The sequence below is a fragment of the Bradysia coprophila genome, assembly GCF_014529535.1.
Source record: "Bradysia coprophila strain Holo2 chromosome X unlocalized genomic scaffold, BU_Bcop_v1 contig_128, whole genome shotgun sequence".
NCBI classification, from domain to species: Eukaryota; Metazoa; Arthropoda; class Insecta; order Diptera; family Sciaridae; genus Bradysia; species Bradysia coprophila.
Window position 1 is genome coordinate 1,487,580 of NW_023503295.1, and position 18,142 is coordinate 1,505,721.

Below are 18,142 nucleotides of genomic sequence, written 5' to 3' on the forward strand. Positions count from 1 at the left end.
ATGTATGCTGAGATATCGGCTTTGTTGCCAGGTATAAAGAAGGTGGATGAGTCATCCCTGGAGGTGTTAGGTTCCCCGGTGTTTGAGTCAGGTTTAAAGAAGATGTTTTTGTCGAAGGTGCAGGAGATTGAGTTGATGTGTGACAGGTTAAAGTTGATGGATGTTCATCCTGCTTTGTGTGTGTTTAGGAAGTCTTTGAGTAGTTGTAGGTTTAGTTATTTGATGCGTACTTCTGAGGCTTTTTTGTTGCCGGATAGTCTTAAGTCTGTCGACGAAGTTTTTCGGTCAACGCTGGAGGCTATTACTAATGCTCGGATGGAAAGTTTGTCTTGGGATCAGGCTTCTTTTCCTTTGTCATTTGGGGGTCTGGGTGTTAGAAAAGTTGAGGATCTAGCAGTACCAGCATATTTGTCATCTATTTATTCATCATCAAATTTGTCTATCTAACATGATACTTCGAAAATTTGGTTTAGAAATTATTGATGAAGAAATTTTAAAATTAGTTTCTGAAATGCCAATTAATTTTGTTCCAGAAAAAGAAATATTAAGAAAAGAACAAAAAAATTGGGACGTTCCGAAGATCAAACATCAATTTAATGAAATGTTTCAATCTGGTGATCTTAAGACTCGTGCCAGACTACTTGCGTCATCAACTAAAGAATCCTCAAAGTGGCTGCAAGTGGTACCATCGAGTCAATTAGGATTGTTACTGGATAATAACACTGCTAGAATTGCTGTTGGTCTTCGATTAGGATCCCAATTATGCGAAGAACATAAATGTATTTGTGGTGAGATTGTTAAAAAAGATGGTTTACATGGTCTATCATGTGCAAAATGTGCAGAAGGAAAACTCGTTAGACATGACACAATGAATGTGATTTTCTCTCATGGTTTTTCTAGTGCAGGTATTCCTAGCATAATACAGCCACCTGGTATCTCAAGAGATGATGGCAAAAGACCTGATGGAGTGACTTTAATACCATGGAGTCATGGTAGGTCGTTGTTGTGGGATGTAACTGTTAGAGATACAATGGCTGCATCGTATATTAACGAGTCATCAAAGAAAGCACGCTCAATTGCTGACAAAGCGGAGAGACATAAACATAATCATTATATGAAATTGAAGCAAAATTATTTATTCACCCCGCTTGCTTTTGGGACTTTAGGTTGCATGGGTCCTGAGACGAAGAAATTTGTAGAAAAATTGGGATCATTAATGAAAAAGGCAACTGGTGAGGCTAAATCAAAGGACTATCTTTTGCAACGAATTTCAATCGCTATACAACGTGGAAACGCCGCCTGCACTTTGGGCACATTAGGGAAAAATAGAATAGATGATTTTTATTTATTGTAAATTTAATTTTTTTTTTTTTGGAAAAGATCGCTTTTTTACAGGCTGCGTCATTATTGTGAGCAGTCTTTTTTTGCACACTTGAGTTTTAGTTTTCTCCATGTAAAAATGCATGCAAAATTCAAAAAAAAAACATAGCTAACGCCGACCCGTACGAAACACCTATTCGTATCAAAAGCCTTTAATGTGAAACTCTTCATTTCTCTTACTTCATTTTCTTCTCTGCTGAAAAACTATTCTCCCTTTAAAATCACTTACATTATCCACTCTTTGCCTTGTTATCATATACAATTAAATTGCCGGAGGCAATATAGACAGCCCCGTACGAAGTCAAATTTCATAAATTCCTATTTAAACAGCTATATACCGCTATATTTACCTATATTTTCCTATAAATAAACATTTCACAGATGAATATATGCTATTATATAGCTCTATATGCCTGTATATAGCTCAATATAGCTGTATATAGGTATATATAGATGTCCGTATATGGAATCCCTGAAACCCCTCACACTTAACACATTATTTCCATGTTAACAGAAACTCTCTAAGCATCATTTTTCCCAAGATATTTCTATTTTACTAAAATCCAATATGGCCGCCGGCAGCCATTTTCTTAGGAGACCGGAAATAGTACCGACGCTTTACATTCGTTAATACCGTTCAAACAAAAAAAAATTCATGAAATTCGGTCAAAATTTACTCGAGATATTGTCAAAATACACCACGTTCACTGCACTTCCGAGTAGCCAGATAAGAGCTCACTCCAAGAGACCTAGCTCACGCTCCGGAGAACATAATTTCATAAAAAAAATTTTCCCTGATTGGTACGGTCAATACCTATCTAATAAAGCTAAAACAGACGAAATATGTTCAAATGTGGCCGACCTACAAGCAAAAACTGCTTGCCGCCCTGTGCCTGTTCCACACCAAGGGGTCTAACTCACGAGTCGGTCATCCGATTTCCATAAACTTTTTTTTTGTCGATCGGTATTGTAAATACCTTTTATTTGACGTATCACTTACAAGTTTAACGTTTAAATGTCCGGAGATATCTTCGAAAAACCGTAAAGCACTTATTGGGCCACAGCTCGGGAGGGGTCGATCCAAAATCACTCATCTTCGAACTTAGCCTGTCTTTTGACATTACCAAACGGGAAAAAAAAGAATTTTCAAAATCGGATGCGTTTTACTTAAGTTATCGTGCAGACAGACAGACGGACAGACGGACATTTTTTTTTTCGCGGATTTGGCATCTCTAGACAACCACAATAGGTTTCCCCTTACTCAGGGAGTCCAATTCGACGTGTTACAAACGTATGCGTAAACCTATAAGACCCCAGTACTTCGTACGGGTCTAAAAAAAATTATAGAAATGAGTTAGTACACAGTTTTGCGTTGCGAACCGATAATTGTGCTAGGGTTTCCATAATAATATCCGAAAACTTCTTCATAAGCTGAGGTCTGAGTTTAAGCGTCAGAAGTGGAAGAGGACTGTTCCTTCGTATCAACATAAACCGGAATCATGGGCCCTGGAATCACAATTTCGCAACAAATCATTTTCTCCGTACAACGTCCGCAGTTTATTTTAAAATAATTTATTTTTAATCAAAATATGGTTAACAAATACACCTGATTTCTGAATCAGACAAAGTTACAAATTAAAAAAAAAGATAATTTCCAAATCTACGTTATTCATACTTACGAGTTGTGTGTAGCACATGAAAATTGAATTATATACAAAATATCCCTAGGGTGTATATGTACGTCGTACACGTAATATATTTTCGACAATAAAGAGCTAGGAAACAATGAATGCGGACGAAATCAGATCTTGTTTTCAGAGCTCTGTTGCATATAATGTGTAAGAAATGCAAAATTTTCTGTCCCATCGACTGTTTCCTAAATCCATTGCCCATCACTAACACAAAATCCTACAATGAAATTTCATTTCAAGTCTTTCGCCTACATTCCCTTTTCGTTTTACAATTTTATTTAACTCTAATCCGCAGTTCTTGTGTAAAAAAAAATTTAACAAAAAAAAATCTCTGTAAGGTGGCCCATCTGTCCTCGCATAATATTGAAGACATGCAACTCAAGCAGTCTGTCGATCTCATCGGATCATAGCAATACCATTTATAGTAATGACATTGCCGGATGGTTCCGGCTCATAAACGTCATCGTTCGATCGCATCTCATATGGAGCATCGTAGTATGAGTCACTGGGTATTTGATCGTAGATGTTTTCTGAAAATGACAAATAAAGAATCCGTAATGCCAGTTCGACCGCTTGCGGATCAAAAAAAAAAACTTCTCACAACGGAGGCGAGAAAATAGTCATTTTCTCACCTCATCCTCAGCTGAAACTTTGGAAGCCGTTGTTGTGTTGACTTCGGGAAAAATAGTTTAAAATTTCATTTTCTCGGATGACTTGTTGCACTCGCTTCGCTCTGGACACACCCAACACCCTCGATTTGAAATTTCAAACTATATTTCCCTCGGTGAACAAAATACTATTTCAATTTACCTGTTGATCTAACAGCTGCCCCGTTTTGCTGCGGCGTCTGGAATGTGTTAAATGTTGGTCTTGTCTGCGGAATATCTAAATCACGTCGACTATTCTGCAGTCCTGAATAGGACATAACGGCAGCATTTTGATCCTCCTTACTCTCAGCTGCCTGTACATTTTCCGTATTCTTAACGGGCCGAGCCTTGTTTCGGTGCAACACAAACAGTCCGATTAAAATCAGTAAAATAACAATAATGGCAGCTCCGATGGCTATTCCCGTTCCCAATCCGGAACTTTCCTGCGCTTCATTGGCCGACAATTCACACCGCACCTCGGCACCGCTCCATTTACCGTCTTCCAAGCACTTTCTCAAATACGGACCGATGCGATTGAAATTCGGCACGCAATGATACTCAGCCGATCCACCGTAAATTGTCGATTCGTTCACCACAATTACCCGACCATTTTCGATTTGCGATGGACGGCCACAGTCAACCGATTTACACACGGCCGTCTTTCCACTCCATTGACCATTTTTCAGACATTGTCTAGTGTCATTTCCAACAATGAATCGACCCTTTGGGCAACTGAATCTAGCAACGGCACCAACGGTACGAGTACCAGAATCAACGATCATATTCTCCGTCACATCCGGTTCGGAACAGGTAATTTCTCTGCAAGCAGGCATCTCGTGTCCCCAAGTACCATCTTCAGCGCAAAGTCGTCTTGATACACCATCTAACTTGTAGTTCAGATTGCATTCGTACAATGCGGCTGCGCCATAATACGTAGCGTTTGTGGCTAGCGTAACTTTTCCGTTGGCAATCGAAGGTGGATTCTTACAATCAACGTCTGCAATTTGGAATTAATGTTTGAGTCCACAGTTGCTTCATTCAATACGACATTCGATACTTACAGACACATTCAGGCACCACTCCGCCACTCCAAAATCCAGTCTCTTCACACGTAACCAATGGTTCACCAACAATCTTATAGCCGCGTTCACAGCGATACTTCGCAAGTGCACCGATTCTGTAAATCAAATCAATGGTACAGTGCTTATCAGCATCCCAACTGCTCTTCGAACTTACTTGTACGTTTGCACACTGTTCTGACTAGAATCCGACGTTCTGATCAACGTACGACCGTACATGCGATCATTACCTGTCACAGACAAAATACTGTGTGGAGCTAATATCGGCTCAGTGCACCGTATCTCCTCACATTTCGGTGTTACATCGCTCCACATTCCCGACTCTAAGCAGGTTCGTTTTGACGGGCCATTTAGTTTGTGGGAATTTGAACACGTGAACACGGCTTCTGAGCCGATATACGTTGTGTTCTGTAAGTATTTGAAGGTGCCGTATGGTATGGGCTGGAGTGCACCACAGTCTATGTATTCGCAGAACGGAAAACCATCACCGCTCCATTCGCCATTTTCCATGCATTTGAGTAGACTCTCTCCGCGTAATATGTGTCCGGGATCGCAATGGTATTCAATTGTTGAATGAACCTGGAGCAGGATGGAACAACAAATTTGATTTGAATTGAAAAATTCGTTGGTTTCATTCCATTGAGTAAACTTACGTTGTAATCGTAGCCGACTACGAAGGAGCCAGGTGGTACGTGTGGAGTGTCACAAGTGATTACTGAAAATTTAGAAATGTAAAGTGTGAGGTAGGGAATCTGGCGATGAACGTTCGAAAAGTCATTAACTAGCTCACGGTGCGCAAAGATGATCCGAAAGGTGAGTATTAGATGAACTACTTACGTTCACAAACTGGAGGATCTCCAGACCATTTGCCCTCTTTCGTACATGTCAACTCAGCAGGTCCAACCAGCCAATAATCTTCGTCACACTGATATTTGACCACAGAGCCCACAGTCGTTGAATCGTTTAACAATTTAGCATTTCCTCGATCCGGTCTGGCCGGTGAACCACAGTCAACAAATCGACAATTCGGTGGCTTAGTCCATTCTCCGCCAAGTCCACACGACAACACCTGATCAAGTACAGGAACAGTTACAAAACAATACAACTTTGAATCAACAGCCAATCACTCACCGGTTCGCCACTCAGAACAAAGCCCTTTTCGCAATCGTACACAGCAGTTGAACCGGCTCGTTTCCCATTCACTTGTACAGTTGAGCCGGGAACATGTGGTGGATCGGGACACCAATCGATCAAACATTGAGGCTGCTTTCCGGTCCAACCGTCGATTTGACATGTACGGTTTTCGTTGCCGATTAGCGTATAGTTTTCGTGACAAGTGTACGTGGCTTGAACGCCATAAGTGGTTCGTTTTTCCGATAAGAAAATGCTGCCATGTTCCAACGGTGGTAATGCATTGCAATCAATGTCTGAATGTCAATGTCAAAGTCATTAAAATTTGGTGAAATTTGAATATTGAAACAAGCTCACATTTACAGGTGGGAGCGAGATCGCTCCACATTCCAGTTTTTTCGCATTTTCTTGTTGCATTACCGACCAGAGCATGTCCCTTAGGACATTTATATTCGATCATATTTCCAACGGTAAAATTTCGTCCTACAACGGTGGTGTTCTGAAGCGAATCGGGGGAGCCACACGATAGAGGTTCTACAAAGACAGTTAATTGACATAAAAATGCTCGATTTTCTCCGATAAATTGAGAGTTCAGAACTGAAGGGCACATTGGTGGTGTCATGTTCAATGACCGAAAGCCCAAAAGTTTTCTCAAAGTTTTGGTTGGATCTGTAACGAACGATTACGCTAACTTCTTTCTTAGCGCTATGTCAATTTTGGGAAAACTTTCGGCTTTGGATTTATTATTCATAAAGCTCTGCGCTCGGCAAATAATTCACTTGGGATATAAGGGTTTCAAAGTGTAGAATATGAGCGACCATAATTTACTAAAATTGTTTAACATTAACTGGACAACAAATAACGCAGAGCTTTTACAGCAATGATTAGTTGATTCGTTCCTACCATGTTGACAGACAAAATGTAAATAGTCCAGATTACAACCGACGTCATTCCACAACCAATTTCGTCCACCGTCAAGAACAACACAATTTTGTTCTCCGTTATAATTGTTGGGTTGATCCTTTCCCCACGCTGGTTTCACGACTTCTTTTCCTGTAACGGAAATATAAGAATTGTTTAAGGCAACTTATCCTGGAATTTCTAAGAATTTGCAGAGGGAATTTCCATCTGTTGACGACAGTTATAATCAAAATATGAGCTAGATAATTCTAGATAATGTTGTTTTATGTAGCAAAATAATGAATCTGTCCTGACGGCAAGCATAGTAACAGTTTTAATATCTGATCTATTACTTCATTTGATCGAAGATTTTCATAGATCGATTTCAGCAACGCACTTCAAGCAATGTCAGCTGCCAAATAGAGTACTATTTTGTATCCCCACTCTTTTTACAGTGTAAAATTTTGTATGGAGCACTGTCAAGTTTCAGTAGTTCGTTGATTTCAGAAATCTTTTGCTTCATTTGTTTTGAACATGCTTTTTGCTATATAAGATCTCTTTAGTCATAGCGGTCAGAGCTTGTCGTTTATTATTACTGTCATGTCGTTGTCGATAACAGATGACAGCCGTCTGTAACAGGTTAGGTCTGATGAAGTACAAGCGTTTTTACCAATCCATTCAACGTGTTTTGATCAAAAGAAACACAAACGGTGTTAAGGAATCTCGCGCCGCGTCATTCACAATAACTCACAAAGTGACATCTTCCTTATACAAAATGTGTCAAAATGTGAATTATTGTGAATGACGCGGCGCGAGATTCCCAGCAACCACACAAACAGTTTTTTTTTTGTGACAATGTAGCTTTGCCAAAGAATCGTCCGTTTGTGTTGGTCATTCAGTTTCTGTTCGAACAATCTGACGTGTCATTCAGACTCACCAAAAAGACAGTGAACAAAATATAGGAACCATAGAGTTACACTCTAGAGATGGAATGGTGGCGCTGACGTCTGGGTGCCCATGTAATTTTTGGGTGCCGATTAGCAACAGCGCCATCATGCACCTCTCGAGTGTGACTCTTCTCGAGTGTGACTCTATGATAGGAACACACACACATTGGTATATCAGTCAATCATAGCGTGAGAAATCAAAGTTTTATATTAAATTTCATTTTTATTAGCCCCGTACGAAGTACAAAGGGGCTTATAGGATTACGATGCCGTGTGTAATTGATAGAATTCGAAGCAGACGGTAAGGGCAAAGTGTTTGCCTATGTTCATAGATGACGAAATCCGATTTCAAAAAAAAAAATTTCCCCTGAAAGATAGTCAAAATAGTGAGGCTAAGTTCGAAGATGGGCATATTTAGGTCGGCCCTTCGTGAGTTAGGGCCGCCTAAGTGCTTTAAGGTCTTCTGGGGATACTTACGGCAAAAAAAACGTTGAAAATGTAAATGAAACGGCAAAAGATAGGTAATGTTGATACCGATCCAGGAAAAAAAAGTTTATTAAAATCGGGTGAATGGCCCGTGAGTTAGCGCCCTAGAAGTGAAAGGCTACTCGGCCCTAAGTGTATTTTGCATATAACTCGAGTAAATTTCATCCTTTTTTCGTGATTTTTGTTTCATTTGAAAGGTAATCGAAGCCCGAATATAATGTGGCGAAGAACGTTTTAAATTTGGGTCCTTGGACTGAGGCCGCTCCTCGGCCCTAAGTGTATTTTGCATATAACTCGAGTAAATTTGATCCGATTTTCCTAAATTTTGTTTCATTTAAAAGGTAATTGAACATCGAATAGAATGTTGTTGAAAAAAAATTTAAAATTTGGGTCCTTGGACTAAGGCCTCTCCACGGCCCTAAGTGTGTTTTGCATATAACTTGAGTAAATTTGATCTGATTTTCCTAAATTTTGTTTCATTTGAAAGGTAATCGAACACCAAATAGAATGTTGTTGGAAAAAAAATTAAATTTGGGTCCTTGGACTAAGCCCGCTACACGGCCCTAAGTGTATTTTGCATTTTTCTCGAGTAAATTTCATCCGATTTTCCTAATTTTTGTTTCATTTGGAAGGTAATCGAAGGCCGAATATAATGATGTTAAAAAAAATAAAATTTGGGTCGTTGGACGAAGGCCGTAACTAGGCCTTAGGCCTCTCAATAAATTAAAATTTTAGGTCAACTTGAAATTTGTGTTACATTTGAAAGGAGCGTCGTACGGGGCTTCGTAATTGCGCTATGCGCAATTTGTAAGATGTACACATTTCATAATAATTTGACTTCAACTAGGGTGACAGACGCACTAGGGTCACGTGCGCAATAGATGTACGGGTTCGTACGGGGCTCAGTCGCAGCAAACGCTCCGACTGTTCTGACGGCTCGTTCATAACAATTGCAAGAAATCCTTAGCAATACGCAAGAAGTGACGTCAGTGGGATCTGAATCGATGTCACTGGAATCGAAAAGTGAAAGACAAGAGGTGAGAGAAAACATTGTTGTTTGCCGAGAAAATGTGACGTTTTCGGTCCGACTGAATGAAAACTGTATATTACATGAGGTACTAGATGCGTACATATTTGACTTTGTAGCAAATAATTACGTGAGTCGACACTTTTGTCAATTAAATATTGCGTTGATTGAAGAATTATTTATTGTTCAACGCGATGATGGGAGTATTCAGAAACGTGAGAAAAGTGGCGGTTACATAATTCTTATCGAATCAATAAACAATTGTGTAGAATTTTGACCGAGAAAAAAAACGACTTAAAATTGAACCATGTGTTGAAGGGATAGGATACCATGGCTATCATTTTTTATGATTATTACTATTATTTAAGCATAAAATATTTGACTGCACAAAGTATTAGCTTTCCCACAACTTTCAAATGTGATTATTTATTCATTTTCCAATGAATAATTACTCAATGTTTGAATAAATTTTTTGTTGAAATACAATAAGTACGCACGGTTTCGTCTATTAAAATGAATTGTTTCTGTAATTAATGAAAAATATTCGGAAATATTTGTGCTAGAGCGTATGCATTAAAATGTTAAAATGAAAAGAAGACAGAGAAGAAAACGTTTGGCGCTGTAATTAAATTATTATTTTTAATTGTTTCATAATTTTTATCAGAAGATTTAATATTTTTTTTGGCAATTTAGATAATGGATGACATGCAGCAATGTACTGAAATTTGAATATTTTCAATATTTTACTGCTCCACAAACAATTCACACGATATTTACGAGATTTATAGATTGAATGAAATGACTTTAATATTTAAATTAAAAGCACTAAAAACGAACATTTTTGCAATCTACGAGAACAATACAAATAAATTTTTATTTATTGCCATCAGCAAGGTTAAGAAACCACCATACACCAAAACGAAAATGGTCAGCACGAACCGAGAGAAATAACAAATTAAATAAGAAACAATTTAATGAGTCAGTCGGTAGTTGATACTGAAAAATTCAATTTTTCTCGCTTGAGGTTTAAAAGAACAAACCAAACCAAGCATTATTGTACAATGGTTGGTAATATCATTCCCACATTCAATATATTCAGGTATGAGTTCGCGTTCTTTAACTGTTTAACTGATTGAACAATCGGATAAAGCCAGCAATCTACACATCTATGGTCCTATGTAAACGAACAATTATGACATCTGTTGTCGACACGAACGATAGAAATAATCGATAGGCTCAGACTGGAGTAATTTTATAGTAAATTAAATTGTTAAACTAATGAAGTAGAAGATTTTGTCTGAAAATATTTCCATAAAAAAAAAAAGAAATAAACAGATTCGACTGTTGAATTCATTCAGGGCACTGTTCGTTTTCCTTTTTCTACTAAAACTACTGATATAATCTACACTCTTATCTAAAGACGAGTGTCCCACAGTATCTAGAGCTCAGTTGTCGGTTCTTCAGATTCAGTTTCTAAAATTTTACTTAAATTTATTTTTAATCAATTGCGACAAAATACAAAAAAGACTGCTCACAATAATTGCGCAGCCAGTAAAAAATCGATATTTTCATAAAAATCACAATAAATAAAAATCTTCCGTTTCCCTAATGTTCCCAAAATGCAAGCTGCGTTTCCACGTTGTATTGCGATTGAAATTCCCATACTTAAAATTGATAGTTATTTCGAAAAGCTCGCTGGAACATATCTGTTACTTCTTTTCATCTAACAATCGTTTACTTCATCGATTTTAACATGCATTTTGCTATATTAGGATCACGTTATTCGAAGTTCTATGTTTGTTTTTATAGCCGTTGTTAATAACAGATGAATAGTTGTAGAAAAAAAAAGATATTGGACCTACCGGGATGGTTTTTCACTTACTTTGTGACATTATTCTTGGTAGAAGTTTCACCATCTGTAGCAGGACCTATTTCAGGGCAATTAAATTCCCGAAAATTCCCTAATTGTTCTGTAACGTTTTATATGTTTCTCGAAAATATCAACAGGTCGAAGTGCCTCCGTTGTTTCTAGGAACCTTTTAGCTGTTTTTAGCCCCGTACGAAGTACTGGGGGCTTATAAGATTAATATGCCGTTTGTAACACGTCGAATTGGAAGCAGACAGTAAGGGCAAAGCATTTGGTTATGTTCATAGATGACGAATCCGCAATAAAAAAAATGTCCGTCCGTCCGTCCGTCTGTGACCCCTCTAGCTTGAGCAAATCACAACCTTTTTTGAAAATTCTTTTTTTCCCTGATTGGTATCGACAAAAGTAAGGTCAAGTTCGAAAATGGGCATGGTAGGGTCGGTCCTTCCAGAGCTAGGGCCCTATAGGTGTTTTTCAGTCTTTCGACGATATCTACCGAAATACGCACGCAATAGCTGCTTGTGATATATCAAATGAAAGGTATTGACGAGTAGAACAAAATTGCTGAACATTGTTTTTGGGTAAGATGCAACGTGGGCTTGTTGGGAGGGCTCAAAGGTGGTTCCTCGGCCCTAAGTGTTTTTTCCACATAAATCGAGTAAATCTCATCCGATTTTGCTAGATTTTGTTTCATTTGAGAGATAATTGAATACCGAAAATAACGTGGCGAAAAAAGTTTCAAATTTGGGCCGTTGGACTAAGGCCGCTACTCGGCCTTAAGTGTTTTTTGCACATAATTCGAGTAAATCTCATCCGATTTTGCTAGATTTTGTTTCATTTGAGAGATAATTGAATGCCGAATAGAATGATGGCAAAAAATGTTTCAAATTTGGGCCCTTGGACTAAGGCCGCTACTCGGCCCTAAGTGTTTTTTGCACATAATTCGAGTAAATCTCATCCGATTTTGCTAGATTTAGTTTTTTATGGAAGGTAATTGAATACCGAAAATAACGTGGCGAAAAAAGTTTCAAATTTGGGCCCTTGGACTAAGGCCGCTACTCGGCCCTAAGTGTTTTTTGCACATAAATCGAGTAAATCTCATCCGATTTTGCTAGATTTTGTTTCATTTGAGAGATAATTGAATGCCGAATAGAATGATGGCAAAAAATGTTTCAAATTTGGGCCCTTGGACTAAGGCCGCTACTCGGCCCTAAGTGTTTTTTGCACATAAATCGAGTAAATCTCATCCGATTTTGCTAGATTTTGTTTCATTTGAGAGATAATTGAATGCCGAATAGAATGATGGCAAAAAATGTTTCAAATTTGGGCCCTTGGACTAAGGCCGCTACTCGGCCCTAAGTGTTTTTTGCACATAAATCGAGTAAATCTCATCCGATTTTGCTAGATTTTGTTTCATTTGAGAGATAATTGAATGCCGAATAGAATGATGGCAAAAAATGTTTCAAATTTGGGCCCTTGGACTAAGGCCGCTACTCGGCCCTAAGTGTTTTTTGCACATAAATCGAGTAAATCTCATCCGATTTTGCTAGATTTTGTTTCATTTGAGAGATAATTGAATGCCGAATAGAATGGTGGCAAAAAATGTTTCAAATTTGGGCCCTTGGACTAAGGCCGCTACTCGGCCCTAAGTGTTTTTTGCACATAAATCGAGTAAATCTCATCCGATTTTGCTAGATTTTGTTTCATTTGAGAGATAATTGAATGCCGAATAGAATGATGGCAAAAAATGTTTCAAATTTGGGCCCTTGGACTAAGGCCGCATACGGCCCTAAGTGTTTTTTGCACATAAATCGAGTAAATCTCATCCGATTTTGCTAGATTTTGTTTCATTTGAGAGATAATTGAATGCCGAATAGAATGATGGCAAAAAATGTTTCAAATTTGGGCCCTTGGACTAAGGCCGCTACTCGGCCCTAAGTGTTTTTTGCACATAAATCGAGTAAATCTCATCCGATTTTGCTAGATTTTGTTTCATTTGAGAGATAATTGAATGCCGAATAGAATGATGGCAAAAAATGTTTCAAATTTGGGCCCTTGGACTAAGGCCGCTACTCGGCCCTAAGTGTTTTTTGCACATAAATCGAGTAAATCTCATCCGATTTTGCTAGATTTTGTTTCATTTGAGAGATAATTGAATGCCGAATAGAATGATGGCAAAAAATGTTTCAAATTTGGGCCCTTGGACTAAGGCCGCTACTCGGCCCTAAGTGTTTTTTGCACATAAATCGAGTAAATCTCATCCGATTTTGCTAGATTTTGTTTCATTTGAGAGATAATTGAATGCCGAATAGAATGATGGCAAAAAATGTTTCAAATTTGGGCCCTTGGACTAAGGCCGCTACTCGGCCCTAAGTGTTTTTTGCACATAAATCGAGTAAATCTCATCCGATTTTGCTAGATTTTGTTTCATTTGAGAGATAATTGAATGCCGAATAGAATGATGGCAAAAAAAGTTTCAAATTTGGGCCTTTGGACTAAGGCCGCTACTCGGCCCTAAGCGTTTTTTACACATAAATCGAGTAAATCTCATCCGATTTTGCTAGATTTTGTTTTATTTGAGAGATAATTGAATGCCGAATAGAATGATGGCAAAAAAAGTTTCAAATTTGGGCCCTTGGACTAAGGCCGGTACTCGGCCCTAAGTGTTTTTTGCTCATTAATCGAGTAAATCTCATCCGATTTTGCTAGATTTTGTTTTATTTGAAAGATAATTGAATGCCGAATAGAATGATGGCAAAAAAAGTTTCAAATTTGGGCCCTTGGACTAAGGCCGCTACTCGGCCCTAAGTGCTTTTTGCACATAAATCGAGTAAATCTCATCCGATTTTGCTAGATTTAGTTTTTTATGGAAGGTAATTGAATACCGAAAAGAACGTGTCGAAAAAAGTTTCAAATTTGGGCCCTTGGACTAAGGCCGCTACTCGGCCCTAAGTGTTTTTTGCACATAAATCGAGTAAATCTCATCCGATTTTGCTAGATTTAGTTTTTTATGGAAGGTAATTGAATACCGAAAAGAACGTGTCGAAAAAAGTTTCAAATTTGGGCCCTTGGACTAAGGCCGCTACTCGGCCCTAAGTGCTTTTTGCACATAAATCGAGTAAATCTCAACCGATTTTGCTAGTTTTTGTTTTATTTGAGAGGTAATTGAATACCCAATGGAAAGTTGGCAAAAAAGTTTGGGTTTCTAAAATAATGTCGTAAATTGTTGGTTTTATTTGAGAGGTACTTCGTACGGGCTTTCGTAATTGCGCTATGCGCAATTTTAAAAATGAACACTTTCAGTAAATTTGACCATGCCCAACTTGACTTGCATTTTGGTAACAGACGCATTAGAGGGTTGTAGACGTAATAGGGTTCCGGGCGTATTACGGCTACGGACGTATTATGGTTACGAACGAAATAGGATTACGGGTCGTACGGGGCTAAGTCGCAGCAAACGCTCCGACTGTTCTGATGCCTTGTTTTAAATTTCTTTGGGCTAAATCTACTACATTCGGATGGTGTTTAACCAGAATGCAGAAGTTATGGGGTGGGGATTCTTTGAATTTTCGCAAATTTAATTCCCAAAATTAGGTGATATTGATTGGTCTCAACAATAAATTCAACTTACCGTTTACCCATTTCCATACTCGCGATGTGTATCCCGGTTCCTTTTGGGCACCAATCCAAACTAATTGCGTTCTCAGTTCGCCTTTTCGTCGATCAAGTTCGGATAAAACATAGTCCTGCGATGGTCCACGAAAGTCATGCATCAAGTCTCCGCCGTGCGATTGGCATATCTGACGCGCTTTATCGAAATTTTCACCTCGCGTCACATGGAATTCGTAACATGTCCGTGAAAATGTGGCCAGCACTGTATCTGCATTTAAATCTGGCGCTGCACATCGTTCCGGTGAAAATTCTGATCGGAAAACGAAATAGATTTTTGAGTCGTCAGCAGGCAATGAAATCAATAAATGGTGCACATACCGTCATTCGAAAACACTTCAACTTCACAAAGACTGAGACTTCCTTCCACTCCAACCAACTGGATCGCAACAAACTGTCCAATCAAGGGACGAGCGCAAGCAAATGTTCTTGTGACACCTTCATCTGAAATGCACATTCGTTTCGTTAAACGGCTGTTAGTGGATTTCATTTTTGCAGGTCATAAATACCCATCGTTCCGGGAAACCAAGCACACAGTGGATTACGCTGAAGGTCAGTACTGCTGTTACCCACTCTTATCTCTAAATCTTGTATTGGCTGATGACCGCAACAGCCTCGTGTAGTGATGCGAACAACACGAACTGTTTGCGGATGAAGTAGATCCACTCGCCACCACGGTGACGGTTCCTTTTGCGTTTCAGAACATTCTTGTCCATCCGGATTTTGGTTGCCCGGCTTTCCGTCGTTTGCAAAATTTGCTGGACCTATTCTTGTTGCGGATGACTGATTTACCGGTTTCCGGTAAGCTACGTTTGTGCCTAAATATTTAAATGGGGTTAATCGAACAATCACAGATCTTGTTACCATTTTATTCAATCTTACCGCAAAATGGCAAATCCTTTTCCCATCCACTTTTTGGATCACATTTCGTTGTGCTGGGACCGAACAGTTCATAGCCCGAGTCACATTCATACGATGCTTCATAAATACCTAAATCACCTGACACTGTTTTAACCTTAGCATTAAGAGGAACTGCTGGGGGGCCACACACTGAAAGTAAACAAAAAATAAAAGGTTTTTGAAATTACATTCGTCTGGATTTTGGTTGAAGCAATATCTAGATCTGAATGGTCCCAAAACAGTCTCGACTCATTTGTCTATTCAAATACGTTTCCACCACTCACGCGTGTATAATATTAGCACACATTCTTACTCTACTAAATTCTACCGAAGCCCACAAATCCATTGACAGTAAATAAATCTACAGATTTAATAAAGCTGAGTAAGAAACACCGTGAAGCACAATGATAAATGACCTTCTTAAGTAAACCCGTAAAAAGTTACATTTGTAACGTAGAGCAATGTCGATTTGTCTTATAGCCGAAAAAAAATTGTGTTCGTTACAATTATCGTTGGTAAAACTAAAAAATAAATTCATTTTAAAAATGATTTTAGTTTGGAGCTATGAGACAAAAAAAAGTGGTTGTAAGAACCACCAGTTGGATCTCAAAACATATCCGTTTAAATGTTGACTGACAAATGATGAACGATTCATTTAACGATTTGTACGACAAGGAAATGTTCTGTGTATAGAGAGTCATGATGTTGGTCGCAATTTGTAACGTTGTCTAGATGGAAAACCATAATTTATCTACGAAGCGAATATCAATATGTCGCATTTTCGTTTCGAAATTATTACATAAATGTCGGCAAGCAGGAGACAACATATTTACCGAATCTATTCCTTTTTTTGGTAAAGACATTTTTCAAACAAGTTGATACAAATTCCATTGTTTCAACTTAGTTTAAGTATAAAACAAGGCATCAGAACAGTCGGAGCGTTTGCTGCGACTTAGCCCCGTACGACCCGTAATCCTATTTCGTCCGTAACCATAATACGTCCGTAGCCGTAATACGCCCGGAACTCTAATACGTCTACAACCCTCTAATGCGTCTGTTACCAAAATGCAAGTCAAGTTGGGCATGGTCAAATTTACTGAAAGTGTTCATTTTTAAAATTGCGCATAGCGCAATTACGAAAGCCCGTACGAAGTACCTCTCAAATACAACCAACAATTTACGACATTATTTTAGAAACCCAAAATTTTTTGCCAACTTTCCATTGGGTATTCAATTACCTCTCAAATGAAACAAAAACTAGCAAAATCGGATGAGATTTACTCGATTTATGTGCAAAAAACACTTAGGGCCGAGTAGCGGCCTTAGTCCAAGGGCCCAAATTTGAAACTTTTTTCGACACGTTATTTTCGGTATTCAATTATCTCTCAAATGAAACAAAATCTAGCAAAATCGGATGAGATTTACTCGATTTATGTGCAAAAAACACTTAGGGCCGAGTAGCGGCCTTAGACCAAGGGCCCAAATTTGAAACTTTTTTCGCCACGTTATTTTCGGTATTCAATTATCTCTCAAATGGAACAAAATCTAGCAAAATCGGATGAGATTTACTCGATTTATGTGCAAAAAACACTTAGGGCCGAGTGGCGGCCTTAGTCCAAGGGCCCAAATTTGAAACTTTTTTCGACACGTTCTTTTCGGTATTCAATTATCTCTCAAATGGAACTAAATCTAGCAAAATCGGATGAGATTTACTCGATTTATGTGCAAAAAACACTTAGGGCCGAGTAGCGGCCTTAGTCCAAGGGCCCAAATTTGAAACTTTTTTCGACACGTTATTTTCGGTATTCAATTATCTCTCAAATGAAACAAAATCTAGCAAAATCGGATGAGATTTACTCGATTTATGTGCAAAAAACACTTAGGGCCGAGTAGCGGCCTTAGTCCAAGGGCCCAAATTTGAAACTTTTTTCGCCACGTTATTTTCGGTATTCAATTATCTCTCAAATGGAACAAAATCTAGCAAAATCGGATGAGATTTACTCGATTTATGTGCAAAAAACACTTAGGGCCGAGTAGCGGCCTTAGTCCAAGGGCCCAAATTTGAAACTTTTTTCGCCACGTTCTTTTCGGTATTCAATTATCTCTCAAATGAAACAAAATCTAGCAAAATCGGATGAGATTTACTCGATTTATGTGCAAAAAACACTTAGGGCCGAGTAGCGGCCTTAGTCCAAGGGCCCAAATTTGAAACTTTTTTCGACACGTTCTTTTCGGTATTCAATTATCTCTCAAATGGAACTAAATCTAGCAAAATCGGATGAGATTTACTCGATTTATGTGCAAAAAACACTTAGGGCCGATTAACGACCTTTGAGCCCTCCCAACAAGCTCGCGTTGCATCTTACGCAAAAACAATGTTCAGCAACTTTGTTCTACTCGTCAATACCTTTCATTTGA

General features: G+C 38.5%; 1 protein-coding gene across 1 annotated transcript; it reads right to left on the reverse strand.

Moving 5' to 3' along the window:
- Positions 1-2,941: 2,941 nt before the first annotated feature.
- On the reverse strand, positions 2,942-16,425 carry LOC119067621 (sushi, von Willebrand factor type A, EGF and pentraxin domain-containing protein 1). Its single transcript, XM_037170713.1, has 14 exons — positions 16,362-16,425; positions 15,707-15,874; positions 15,334-15,642; positions 15,146-15,268; positions 14,787-15,077; positions 6,832-6,981; positions 6,286-6,462; positions 5,929-6,224; positions 5,635-5,866; positions 5,451-5,512; positions 4,955-5,376; positions 4,780-4,895; positions 3,882-4,715; positions 2,942-3,601 (listed from the first exon to the last, which is right to left on the reverse strand). Exons 1-14 carry the CDS (start codon positions 16,423-16,425, stop codon positions 3,468-3,470), a joined length of 3,378 nt encoding a protein of 1,125 aa, XP_037026608.1. The 3' UTR covers positions 2,942-3,467.
- Between the last annotated feature and the right edge of the window lie 1,717 nt (positions 16,426-18,142).